This window comes from Plasmodium coatneyi, chromosome 10, assembly GCF_001680005.1.
Source record: "Plasmodium coatneyi strain Hackeri chromosome 10, complete sequence".
Classification (NCBI taxonomy): domain Eukaryota; phylum Apicomplexa; class Aconoidasida; order Haemosporida; family Plasmodiidae; genus Plasmodium; species Plasmodium coatneyi.
In genome coordinates, this window is record NC_033565.1 from 1594900 (window position 1) to 1606926 (window position 12027).

The 12027-nt window shown below is 37.7% G+C and overlaps 5 protein-coding genes across 5 annotated transcripts; 2 read left to right on the top strand and 3 right to left on the bottom strand.

Moving 5' to 3' along the window:
- Window positions 1–502: 502 nt before the first annotated feature.
- PCOAH_00031460 (hypothetical protein) lies at window positions 503–900 on the bottom strand (the record flags this gene model as incomplete). The annotated part of the gene is made up of 2 exons (XM_020059946.1): window positions 503–583; window positions 800–900. Coding segments are annotated over 2 exons (123 nt in total), but the record flags the coding sequence as incomplete, so codon positions are not given.
- Window positions 901–1353: 453 nt separating this feature from the next.
- On the bottom strand, window positions 1354–3945 carry PCOAH_00031470 (Uncharacterized protein; the record flags this gene model as incomplete). The annotated part of the gene is made up of 1 exon (XM_020059947.1): window positions 1354–3945. The coding sequence occupies one exon, from the start codon at window positions 3943–3945 to the stop codon at window positions 1354–1356; it is 2592 nt and encodes an 863-aa protein (XP_019915430.1).
- A 2280-nt stretch (window positions 3946–6225) lies between these two features.
- Window positions 6226–7755, top strand: PCOAH_00031480 (4-diphosphocytidyl-2c-methyl-D-erythritol kinase (CMK); the record flags this gene model as incomplete). Its single annotated transcript, XM_020059948.1, has 1 exon — window positions 6226–7755. The coding sequence occupies one exon, from the start codon at window positions 6226–6228 to the stop codon at window positions 7753–7755; it is 1530 nt and encodes a 509-aa protein (XP_019915517.1).
- Window positions 7756–8361: 606 nt separating this feature from the next.
- PCOAH_00031490 (50S ribosomal subunit protein L28) lies at window positions 8362–10285 on the bottom strand (the record flags this gene model as incomplete). Its single annotated transcript, XM_020059949.1, has 5 exons — window positions 8362–8779; window positions 8950–9071; window positions 9245–9357; window positions 9479–9527; window positions 9708–10285. The coding sequence occupies 5 exons, from the start codon at window positions 9816–9818 to the stop codon at window positions 8398–8400; spliced, it is 777 nt and encodes a 258-aa protein (XP_019915273.1).
- A 784-nt stretch (window positions 10286–11069) lies between these two features.
- PCOAH_00031500 (DNA excision repair protein ERCC-5) lies at window positions 11070–11682 on the top strand (the record flags this gene model as incomplete). The annotated part of the gene is made up of 3 exons (XM_020059950.1): window positions 11070–11141; window positions 11309–11409; window positions 11607–11682. The coding sequence occupies 3 exons, from the start codon at window positions 11070–11072 to the stop codon at window positions 11680–11682; spliced, it is 249 nt and encodes an 82-aa protein (XP_019915335.1).
- Window positions 11683–12027: the final 345 nt, after the last annotated feature.

A 12027-nucleotide genomic window follows, 5' to 3' on the forward strand; every position in this document is an offset into this window, starting at 1 on the left:
ATGATCTCATTGAGATATGTTTGCACATTAACAAAAAAATACCTCCATAAGGGCTTAATATTCGCTTTTTCACGTTATCTACAATTTACTGGTCAAAAGGTCTTTTGAGAAAAATGTAGATAATAAAATTACCGTGAAGCATGCGTAACAAAAGCGATTATGTATACCCAAATGGGGAAACGTTTATAAATAAACACAGAAAAAAGTCTAACAAATAATAAAAAACTTGAAAATAAATTGACAATAGTTCAATGACCTCATTGGGATATTTTGCACATTGACAAAAAAATATCTCCAAAAGGGCTTGATACTTGCGTTCCTAAGTTATGCCAAATTTAGTTATCAAATGTCATTTGGAAAAAATGTAAAAATGAAATTACCGTCAAGCATTTGCAACAAGAGCGAATATTTTCACCCAAAAGGGGGAAATGTTAATAATGGAACACAAAAAAGTCTAACAAATTAAAAATAAAAAAAAACGACAAATATTCGGATAGAATTTTTAATTAATAAATTCGAGCCGACGCTTAAACTTATGTGCAATTTCTGTAGAATCCTTCGTTACAACAGTGTGAGTTCGTACCTGCGCGAAAAGGAGGGGGAAGGGGTAAAGAAAAAAAAAAAAAAAAGGGCATAAAAAGGAAAAATATAAACAAAATACTACAACACATGCAAAGAATTCGGCCTAATTTTTTAAATAATTGCCCGTTGCCCTTTTTTCATTCTTGTGCGTAAGGTCCGTATCGCGGTATGCGCATATATAATAGTATATACGCAATGACACAGAAACTGCACTCACATTCGGTCCCTGCATTTGGCTAAAAATATTTGCTCATTCTTCCCCATTTGCTCAGAAAATTTTCTGACCGAAGAATTTCTCGAAACACGTTTTTCGCACTTGCTAATAGGGCGAAAAAAAAAAAATAAATAAAATAAAAACAGTAAAATGAAATATTTTTTTTTCTGGGGTAAGATACACTGTCGTTGCCAGGTGTGAGTTATAGCTCAGGAGGGAACGGATAAACTGAGCCCATGGTTACATGTATAGGTTTGTTTCTGTGTTTTGGCTCCATTTCGCTAAAACAACGTTGCCCCTTTTGCGGAGGAACCCAACTCGCGTGGATTCACCGACAGATACAACTTGGAAATTCCGTTTCCGCGAATTATTCAAAGAGTGTCAGAAAGTGAAGTGCTCATATGTGATACAAACATGTAGTGTTTAATCTGCTTAATTTGCGTGGTCAGAAATGGGAGAAAATTACCTTACCTTGTGACGTTATGCAATTCATTTGAGGAAAACACTGCGGTGTGGCATCTTCGTACGGGGTACACCATATAAACTGCTGGCCCTTGTTACAACGGGGCACTCCGGTCAAAGCTCGAAAGTATGGAGGAGATCTCTTTGAGCGTTTGCTTAATTACACACACGGGGAGATTGAAGTAATACACAGTGTTCATCTTACTATGCGATGAAAAATTTTTGTTGTTCTTCATGTTTGCAAATCTGGGAGTTAACCCTTTAGGGACTTTTACGACGCTTTTTCTTTCTTTCATTTTTTGGTTCTTTCTACAATTAGTTAGAATGCCAAGTTCCTCAAAATGTTCAATGGCCTGGTCAATAGTGTTTCCTTCTAGAATGTCCCTTATGTAGGAGGTTTCCGATAGGTTGCTGCAGAGGCTTCTAAAACCTCGTTGTATATCAGCATAGGTAATTTCGATGAACTGGTTTGTACTTTGCTTCTTTTCCTCACAGTTATTTTCTTCATCCTCCGAATTTAAATGTGTATCATTCACAACATTGCATGAAGCGTAGAGATAGAACTTTTGAATTAACGGGAGGCTCTTAATTTTGAAAAGTATATCTTTATGTTCTTCTAGTGGGATTTTGTCTGTAATTTTTTTTATGTCGGAAATCATTACAGTGTTATCCTTTGCAGTGTCAACAAAATCGTGGTATTTCTTTTCGATGCTTTTTATTTGATTGTCAACGATTATATCGAACGATTGTAGTTTGTCCACGTTTATATTTTGTAGTACTTCCTTTTTATCCTTAAAATGGGGCATTTCGCTGTCTATGTCATTTTTATATAACACCTTGAAGGGGCTTTCGTAACACCTCTTAGGTGTGCACTGACTGAAGCTGTAAAAAGAGACATTATCATTTGCGTTGAAATTTTTTCTTATCAAAATTTCACTCAACGTTTCGTTGTTGTTTTGTATTTTGATGACCTCCTTCTTTAGCGTTTCGTATCCGATGGAAAATTCATTTTTCTGATCTGTGAATTTTAGATTTTTTGCCTTATCGCTGAATTTGTTGGCTAGCTCAAATTGGTAAAGGTTTGGCAGAGGGGTTACATTCTGCTCCAGGAAGAAGTTGTCCTCTTGCTGGTCGGAACGGGATTGGTAATTCGAATTGGAGGTATTCCCCACGTGTACCTTTTGCTTTTTAATTATTCCGTGTGTACGGCTGTTTTGGGAGTATGCGCTGTTTTCCTGGTCTTCCTTTTCGTTTGTCGCCTTCCGTTTTCCCCTTTTGTGCGTCTCCACGTCGGGTTGTTCACTTTGCGTGTATTCGCTTTCGTCCCCGTTGTATGCGTCCGTCGAGTGATCCTCCTCCTGATCGGCCAGGAGGAGAAGGAGGTTTCTCTTCTCCTGCCTACTGAATATTATATTCATCATAACTTCTTCCTTCAATTTGGTTAAATTTCTTTTTCTCTCATCCAGGTCGGATTTTTTATCGGAGAAAACTCTCAGGATGGCATCGAAGCACGATCTGATGTCTCCATTACGGTTAGAAATTTGTCGAACGTGTATATTTAGGGACACTCCTTTGAAAATCTTGGTGACGAATTCTTCCTCCAAGGTGTTTAACTTATTTCGCACTATGCTCATAAATTGCTTCTCATTGTACGGTTTGTAAATAATCTGGTTAATTTTCATGTGCTTGTAGTCTTTTATTAGATCCAAGCTGTTGGCAATTCCGACGAGAATTATTTTACTGTTCTCCGTTTGAACGCATTCGAAGAGATTTTTGACTACGTCTTCATTAAAATTTTTGTGGACATTTTTTGTCTTCATTTCGACTCGTACATTTTTCGTTGCAATGAAGTCTAATTCGTCCACAATGACAATTTTTAAATTGGTTAATTTGCTGGTATAATTAATGAACACTTTTTTCACCTCCTCCAGGCCATTTAAGTTGTACCTCTGCTTAACGTCACTGAGAATGGACTTTTTGTCCTTCTTTATTATCTGTTGTAGGATGTCTACAAAGATATCATATGGTTTCTGGCTATTTGAGCAAGAAACATAAAAGTAGGAGGCGTCGATATTTTTATAACAATGCATGGGTGTATTTTCTTTCCCCTTTTTCTTCTTTTTGTCTTCCGCCTTCTGGTTCTTTTCCTTCTCTTTCTCTATCTCCTTAATGATGTAAAATATGCTGTACGTTTTGCCTTGCCCACTGGGACCCGTCAGAAATATGCCTTCGCCGTCTACATTTTCGGAGCACCTTTTAAGTATTTTTTTTATTTCTTCAATTTCCGCTTCCCTGCCTACATCACTGTCAAAATCTTTGGAGTCTAAAAGGGTCTTCGCTTTTTCATAAACTTCGATGTATTTGTTACATTCGTTAATATCATCGCTGATTTTTTTTTCTATCTCTTCTAATTTGTTCATCGATTTTTCAATTTTTTTTATATTTTCTTCTACTTTGGTGGCGTCTATGGGGTTTCCTTCACCTTTCGCTATTCCCTTTGGGTTCATCTTTTTTTCATTTACCTGCTTGTTGTCTGTTTCCTCTTTGCGCATTTGCACCAAGGTGGTACCCCTTTTATGTTCCTTTTTCTTTGCATTGTTCAATTTGGCACCGCTCTTTGCTCTGCTCCTGTTTTCCTCCTCCTTGCTGTTGCTCAAATTTGAGGAAGTATAACTTGGGGTTTTCATTTTGTGCGTGTAACGAACTGGTACATAGGGGAATAGAGATGTGCTTGTCGTGGTAAAAACGAATGGATTGGTTAATTAAAAAAGGAAGGAATGAATTGTGCGCGTGGGTAAGATATAAACATGTTAATAAAGCCAAAGGGGAGTTTTTAAAAAGAAAGAAAAGAAGAGCTGTACGAAGTTAATAAGGCCATATACGCGTACGCACATGTGTTTAACGATCTGTATGAGTATCTTCTCAAGGGGGGGGAAAAAAAGCATGCAGACATGTTTCACCTTCCCCGTAATAATTCATAATTAGGGAGGAATTCAAAATATCGCCATGGCAGTTTAATGCGCATGTGGTTGTGAGACCCCGCGTTGTTCATCATGCAACTGTCTGGCAGGATGATGCATTGCAAATGGCAGCGGGGGTATAGCGGGGCCGTTTAAAAGGGGGGAAAATGTGAAGAAATGTCAAATATGAAGCAATTTCAAATGGGGGCAATTTAAAACAGCAAATATTTTCGAACGTCGAACATGTTCAAATGGCAAACTCTGTCAAAACGTGGAAGATTTTCACACATTGATGATTTGTATTGGCACTAATTTACACCCCAGTTGTCAGTGCTATTTACAGCCGGGCGGGGATGACGGACTTGTTTTTATTTCCCCCTTCAGTGGCATAAAATATGTGTCACTTGCGAAAAGGGAACAGCAGTGCCATTGTGTTTACCCCCCATGCCCATTTCGTGGCAGTGGGGAGATACACATGTGGGATGAAAACTGACAGGCGCAAAATGTATGTTTAAATACATGCAGTGCGCTTGAATTTGCTTATTTGCTTGTATTTGCTTGTATTTGAATGGTTGTTGAGAAGAAAGCCACAGTGTTGAAAAACGGAAGCCAGGTAAAATTGACAATGAGAGGTACGCTACGCATGCACATATATACGGGGATGCAAACTTTAAATTGTAATTTTTTTATTTTGCAAAAAAAGTCAAGCGGATAATTAAGAAGCGATTTTCACATGGACAAAAGTTTCCCAAGCGCGCTAAACCCCCGTGATGAAAAAAAAAAAAAAAAAAAAAAATTGTGCACAATTTTGCATACCTGCAAGAAGGCGGGAAAAAGACACAAGCGTTTCTTTCCTTAACAGGTACGCAAATTATTCAAAAAAAAAAAAAAAGGACAAACGTGTATACGAATGTGTATACAAATGAGAGTACACACAAAAGCACACACCGAAGCACACACGAAGGCATGCACGAAAGCATGTATGATAACCCCCACGATAGCATACATGCGTGCGGGGCGCATACATTTGAAGCGCTTTGGAACTAATACAGACCCCACCTCCCGCAGTTTTCCCTGCCCAGGTGTACACACCATGTGTAGGTACTCCCTCACAAAAATGGCGCTACAGCACTTATGCCCAAAGGGCAAAACATATTTGACATTTCACAATGGAAAAATAATAGGGGGATGCTAAAAGGTAGCCATTTCACTAAATAATGCAATAGAAAAATTCCACACATGTAGCAGAATGAGCTGCCTTTTTTTCCCACTCTGATGCATTCTCAGAAGTGGTATCATTTAAGCCATTCTCCATTCTTAAGGGAAAAAAATGGAAGCTCTTCAGACAGTGCATACGATCCCAATTCTAGAATAAATTAAAAAAGTTACTATCCCCAAGGTGATGAGCATTCCCCCCTTGAAAGTAAAAAAGTCACCGCTTAACGGTAAAAACTGTCACACTTCACACACGCGTTTAACGACACTCCAATAGAACATAGCATTCGCGTGCCCATCACAGGCAAGGTTAATAGCGTCATCAGTCATGTCCTTCAGGCACTTCCCCAGGTGTTCACTCGGTTATGATCATACCACATATGTGAGTAAAAAAAAAGAAAAAAAAAAGTATATATGTGAATGGCACTTAAAAAGGAATACCTATGTGCCATATTGAAACGGTTAAGGTAGCCCCCCTTCCCCTGCCAGCGAAATGACATCAAAAAATTGAAAAATGTAAAGATGTTAACGAGACCATTTTTGAAACATCATTGAAAGAAAAAAATAAAATAAACGTACGAATTTACACGCATTATATGCTTGCATATGCGAGCACACCATGACGAGCCTAAAAAGGGACCCCCAAATGCCCATAAACGCATAGTGACGAAGAAATTCCTATGCCAAAGTTCTAACCTATAAAAGGTTAACAATTTCTTTTTTTCAAGTGGTAAAAAGGAGCGAAGTAAAGTCTTACATGGAGAGTAACCCACCTCTGGAACGTACTCGAATATGAAATATTATTTCAAAGTGAAAGGTGTACTACTTCTATTGGTGTGTTTGCTTCATACAACTGTAGAATCAAAAAATGTTTTGGCTGATAAAAGGCAAATTGTGAGAAAAAGGTACAAGCAGTTGAGAGGGGTGTCTTTGCATTTCCTTCACTCCACTCCATGTAACAACGTCGCTAGTGAGAAACATGCTATAGGAAGGGTATGGTCGTCTACCAAATTGTGCAACCGTGCAAAATGCAGCAGGAAGAAGCACATAATGAACATCAAATCGGGTGGAGGTAGTCTCCAATCTGATAGTGAGGATGCATTCCAAAGGGGAAACATCATATGCAATAAAAAAATGAAGTTAATAATTCAACAACTGAATAGAAGCAAGTGGTACGATTTTAAATGTTTTTCCCCAGCGAAGGTTAATTTATTTTTAAGACTAAAAGAGAGGAAGGAGACCCACAATGAATTATCAACTCTGATGCATACGATAAATTTAGGCGATGATATTTTTGTAACTGCTTTGAGTAAGGATGATCAGAGGAAATTAACAGAGCTGCTATATCCGTGTCAGTCTGGCGATTTCTTAACCATAGAGAAGGAGGAAGAGTACGAGGGGGAGAACAAAAATGAGGAAATGAACCAAGCAGGGAAAGACGAAGACAGGAGGTATTACTACAACCATTACCCACTAAATGACGATAACATAATTGCAAAGGTGTTGAGACGATACAGAGAAGAACTAGACATACGGGATGACGTCAAATTTTTAGTTCATATAGTGAAGCGCATTCCCATTTTTAGTGGGGTAGGTGGAGGATCGTCTAATGGAGCTTCCGTTTTTCACTTCTTGGAAGAATATTATTACAAATACTTAAAAACGAATCATTTAAGGAACGAATTTTTAAAAACAATAGGCAGTGACATATCCTTTTTTAGAAGCTCCGGTTTTGCCTACTGTACTGGCAAGGGCAATGATGTCATCGATTTAAGTGATGCCCAGGCAACAATTTCGGGGCGTAGAATATATATTTTTCAAATAGGCGAAGGATTGTCCTCTAAGTTGGTCTATCAGAATGTTGACTATAACCAGATAGTTCAGTATAACCCTATCACCTTGTTGAAACAGTTCCTAGTTAGCACAGAGAGGTGTAATAGCCTCAAACAGGTAGAAGAAGCGGAGAGCAGTTATTTGAAGCAGTTCGTGCCGCTGGACGGGAAATCTCAAACAAACAGTTTTATAAACGACTTGGAACACTCTGCGTTTATTTTGCTTAATAAGGTGAAATGTTTGAAGGACCTCCTCTTGAATCAAAACATTTTCGATGCTGTAACGATGAGTGGAAGTGGCTCATCGTTATTTGCACTCACAAAAAAGAATATGAGTTTAGACGAGGAGAAGATGCACGTAAAAAAATTGATAAAGCAAGTTCAGGAAAAGTTGGGTATACCTGTAAAGGTCTATTTGTGTAGCGCTTTAAGGAAGACTGATGATGACCTGTGGTATAAGCCGGGCGAATTCGCGGAGAGGCTGTCCTAGAGGTAGGGGTAAAGGGCGTCTGTTCTTCATAGCACATGCATAAGGAAATATGCGCACTGTCCTGTATGTACGTACATGCCCATTGGTACACACACTCCAGTTAATAATTTTTTTTTTTTTTTTCTTTTTGATGACAAATGGGATTCGTTAACTTCCGTAAAAACTACTTATTAAAGGGGTCGTGATATTTGTTTGTCCTCCCCTTTTTAATGCTCCTTGTTAGAATAGCTGTGGCAGCCATAGCTAGCATTTTTTCCTTTGAGTGGGTAGTGCAAACGCAGCAGCGTCTTTTTTTCCGTCCCAGTAAAACAAAATATGGGTACTTGCACTCATATGTGCACCCTTCGTGTGCAAATTCTTAATTCGCCCGTGTCGACCATTTCGACGCTTACACCAAATGCCCCAATTTTGAATTAAATTATTGTCCATTTTTTGTAGGCACATTTTTGTGATGCACCTTCAAACTGATTCGTGAAATGGGGCCCGCATAGGTATCCCCTTCTGTTTGCAAGTTCCCCCCTCCTTCGATATGTTCCTATTTTTTTGTTTTCAAAAGGGGGGCCATTAAACTTCCGTTACCTGCTACGGAACAACTATTTCTACCCATTCATTCTAGGAACCAATTTCGTGGCCACGATTTTGTTACTTATTCTTCTTGTCCAGATTGAGGTTTTTCAAAATTTCAGTCGCATCTTCATGCACCTGGGGTGCTCTCTGATATAATGCGTCATTTTGTGCGGATGCTAATTCGTCAGTTTTCTTTTTCTTCCGTCTGGGGGAACGACCAGCATCATACTTCTTCTTGCTTAAGTCTAAGTTAAATTTTTTACAGCAGTAACCCAGGCCATATTTTTTTATAGTCTTCAATCCTCTTGCACTGACTCTTAGTTTTACAAAACGATCTTCTTCTTCGAAGTAAATTCGCTTCCTTAGTAAATTCACTCTCTGCTTTCTATGCGTTTTAACACCTGACTTTGATATTTTGCGTGCATTCCAGTTGTCCATTTTTCCCAATATCATGCATCTTTACGTTTGAAATAGGGCAATTCAAAAGGCAGGAAAATAGGAAAAAAAATAGGCAATATGGGAAAAAACTCGAATGTATCTTTGAATCATTTAAGAAATGTTGAAGTTATTTAAAGTGAGCGTTGTTTCGAACTTTTTTTTGGTTAAAATTTGTGGTTTTTTCCTTACCTCCTTGCGGGGAGCTTTATTTCCTTATGTGGCATCATGGTGACTTTGTTTATTCGCTTTCTTCCATCTAATCCGTGGTGCCTCCTGGCTGTCGAGGGTCCAGTCATTCGATATTTTCGGAGCTGCATAAAGTGGGCACAAGAAGAAGGGATAAATTCACTTGCAAGGAGTACACATCATTTCGATGGGATGAAAAAATGCATTAACTGATAAATTCGCCACTTGGGAATAATCTACATTGCGAGACATGCCCCCACAATGGGACACTCCTCAAGGGGGAGGAATTTCTACTTACGGCTAAGGCTTCCTTATGTCTTTTTTTCGTGAATAGGGAAAAGTTTGTTCCATGTAACTTTTTATTCAATACGCAATTTTTAAATATGTCACTTTTTTTGATTATCGGTTTGACTGTTGGAGGTGGAGGGGGGAAAGAAAAAAATTGGATAAACAGACAGCCATTTGTGTTTACACGTGGTATTCATTTTTTTCTTTTATGCTATAATTCACTTTTTCCCTTTTGTTTTCATACCGTAAAAAGTCTTTTGAAAGTTTATTCTGTTTTCATCTTTTTTGTGAATCTACAAAAAAAGGGAGAGACGTTAAGTTGGTTTCGTTATATCTGGACTTTATCTACCGCACAGTGGGTTCTTCTTGGCCGGTCTCCTACTGTCGTGCTTATAGATGTCTCCCTGCGGGGAAGCACATATATACATAATGCACGTCCATATATACACGTCTACCCACATGGACAAACTTACAACTGTCGAAACGCCAAAGAGGAGAAGAGAATTCAAGTGGATTATTACAAAAAAAAATATATACACATTTCTTGCTAAGCTGTATATTTTATTTTTACATTTACTTTGCATTATTTTCTTTTTTAATATATTAACGATATTTCTTGTAACATGTAGGTGAGGGGGCGGAAATTAAATGAAACCACACACACAAAAAAAAGAAGAAAATGTGGTTACACAACAATCTTGCAATTTTGAAACTTCGACGTCATTTTGTAAAATGGGCAAAAGAATGTAAATAAATGAAAACGTAAAACTTGATGGTACATTTACATGTTAGCCTTCCTTCAAATATGCTAAGTATCCATTTGTGAATGCGGCAGAAATGGCCAAATTTTGCATACTATGTGTATTTGCTTACCCATTTGCAGTAAAAATATTCGCAGTTTGCCTCTGAATTTAGCAGTTTACACGAAAGGGGTAATATCAAAGAGGGATGAAAAATAAATTAAAAAAAAAAAAAAAGGTAGTAAAACTGCATAGGGAAAAAAACAAAATGAAAACAAACGAGCATAAATAAACACAAATGCCGCAATTCTGGAATACACCTTTTCGTTTATTCTTTTTTTATTTTACCTATTAAGCTTTATTCAAATTGCCCTTTGCATTTTAACTTGTCGCTAACGTGATATCTGTGTAACATTTGTGCCTTACCATTTTTCCTTTTTAATTTTCGTCTCCTTAAAATGAGGCGTTTTTATTCAAATTATTAATTCCCCTGTTGATGGCACTTTATGCTTTTTTTTTATGAGCTTCTTTTTGCTGCTAATATATGTAGTTGCCGTTTTGTTCATTTTCCTGGGAATGGGTTTTTATTAAATTTTTTTTTTAAATCATACGAGGTATTAAGCCGAACAAATCGAACACTTAATTGGGGAATATACCTATGTGTAAAGCAGCGTGGCTCGCTTGGTACCAGCGCGTTTTGACCCAAGATTGTACGACTGGGCTTTTTCTGCAAGTAGCATTTTGATTTTTCAGTTTGTTCCTCCTTTCACGCGAAATCATGTTTGCCTCCGTTGAAGGTTAAATTTAGTTCTACTGAAGAAGACCATTTCTCACTTGCCTTGGTGAGAGAATTTACATGACCCGCTTCAGCTTCACGTTCTTGCAGGAAAAACATTTACCAGTTGAAATGTTCCCCAAGCATGCCACCTCGAAAGCATAATGAAGAAAAACGCAACTTTAAAGAATATATTTTTTAATCCTCTTTAAAACTTCTTTATTTCGGGCATATTTTTTCGCCGTAAAGTATTTGTTTCTTTTTTTTTTTTTATTGCCTCTCCATATCAACCATTTTTAAAGCCAAAACGAAGTGGAAGAATGGACAGCCAACGCAGCATGGAAGACGCCCAAAACGCCCTGGGGATGATGATATATCAGATACTGAACAATGTAATTCTTTATTTCCTTCACCCCACATGAGGGTGCATTTTTTGGTTTCTTCTCAACCAATTTGGAGAAGCGTATACAATATGCCAAGTTTGTCTTTTTTTTTTCCACGTGTATAGTGACGAAGAAATATATATTTTTTTAATGCGCCTTTTTTTTTTCCCTATTAGCAAGTGCGAAAAACGTGTTTCGAGAAATGCTTCGGTCAGAAATTTTCTGAGCAAATGGGGAAGAATGAGCAAATCTGTTTAGCCAAATGCATGGACCGAATGTGAGTGCAGTTTCTGTGTCATGCGTATATACTATTATATGCGCATACCGCGCTACGGACCTTACGCGCAAGAATGAAAAAAGGCAAAGCGGGCAATTATTTCACATTAGGCCGAATTCTTTGCATATATTGTATTTTGTATATATATTTCCTTTTTATGCCCATTTTTTTTTTACCCCTTCCTCCTTTTGGCGCAGGTACGAAGCCCACACTATTGTAACGAAGGCTTCCACAGAAATGGCACAGAATTTGAACATCGACTCGAATTATTAATTAAAAGTTATATGCGAATATTTGTCATTTTTTTTCTTTTTTTTTAAATTTGTTATGTGCCATATGGTAGTGTTAATTGTTTTTCCTTTTGGACTTTTTTTTTTTTTAAATTAGACTTTTAAAAAATGTTAAAAATTGCAAATGTGTAACGAACCATCGTAATTACAGATGCATGATCAAAAATGGACAAAAAAAAAAAAAAATGGACAAGGGATTTGTTGGGATAGGATGAAATTAAAAATCTTCCCACCATGTCAAAGCAGCCACCATTAAGGTGTAATAAGCAGGGGCAAATCGTTAAAAGGTTAAAAAAGGGGGGCGCATAGGTTGGTCCCCGTTTTGGCT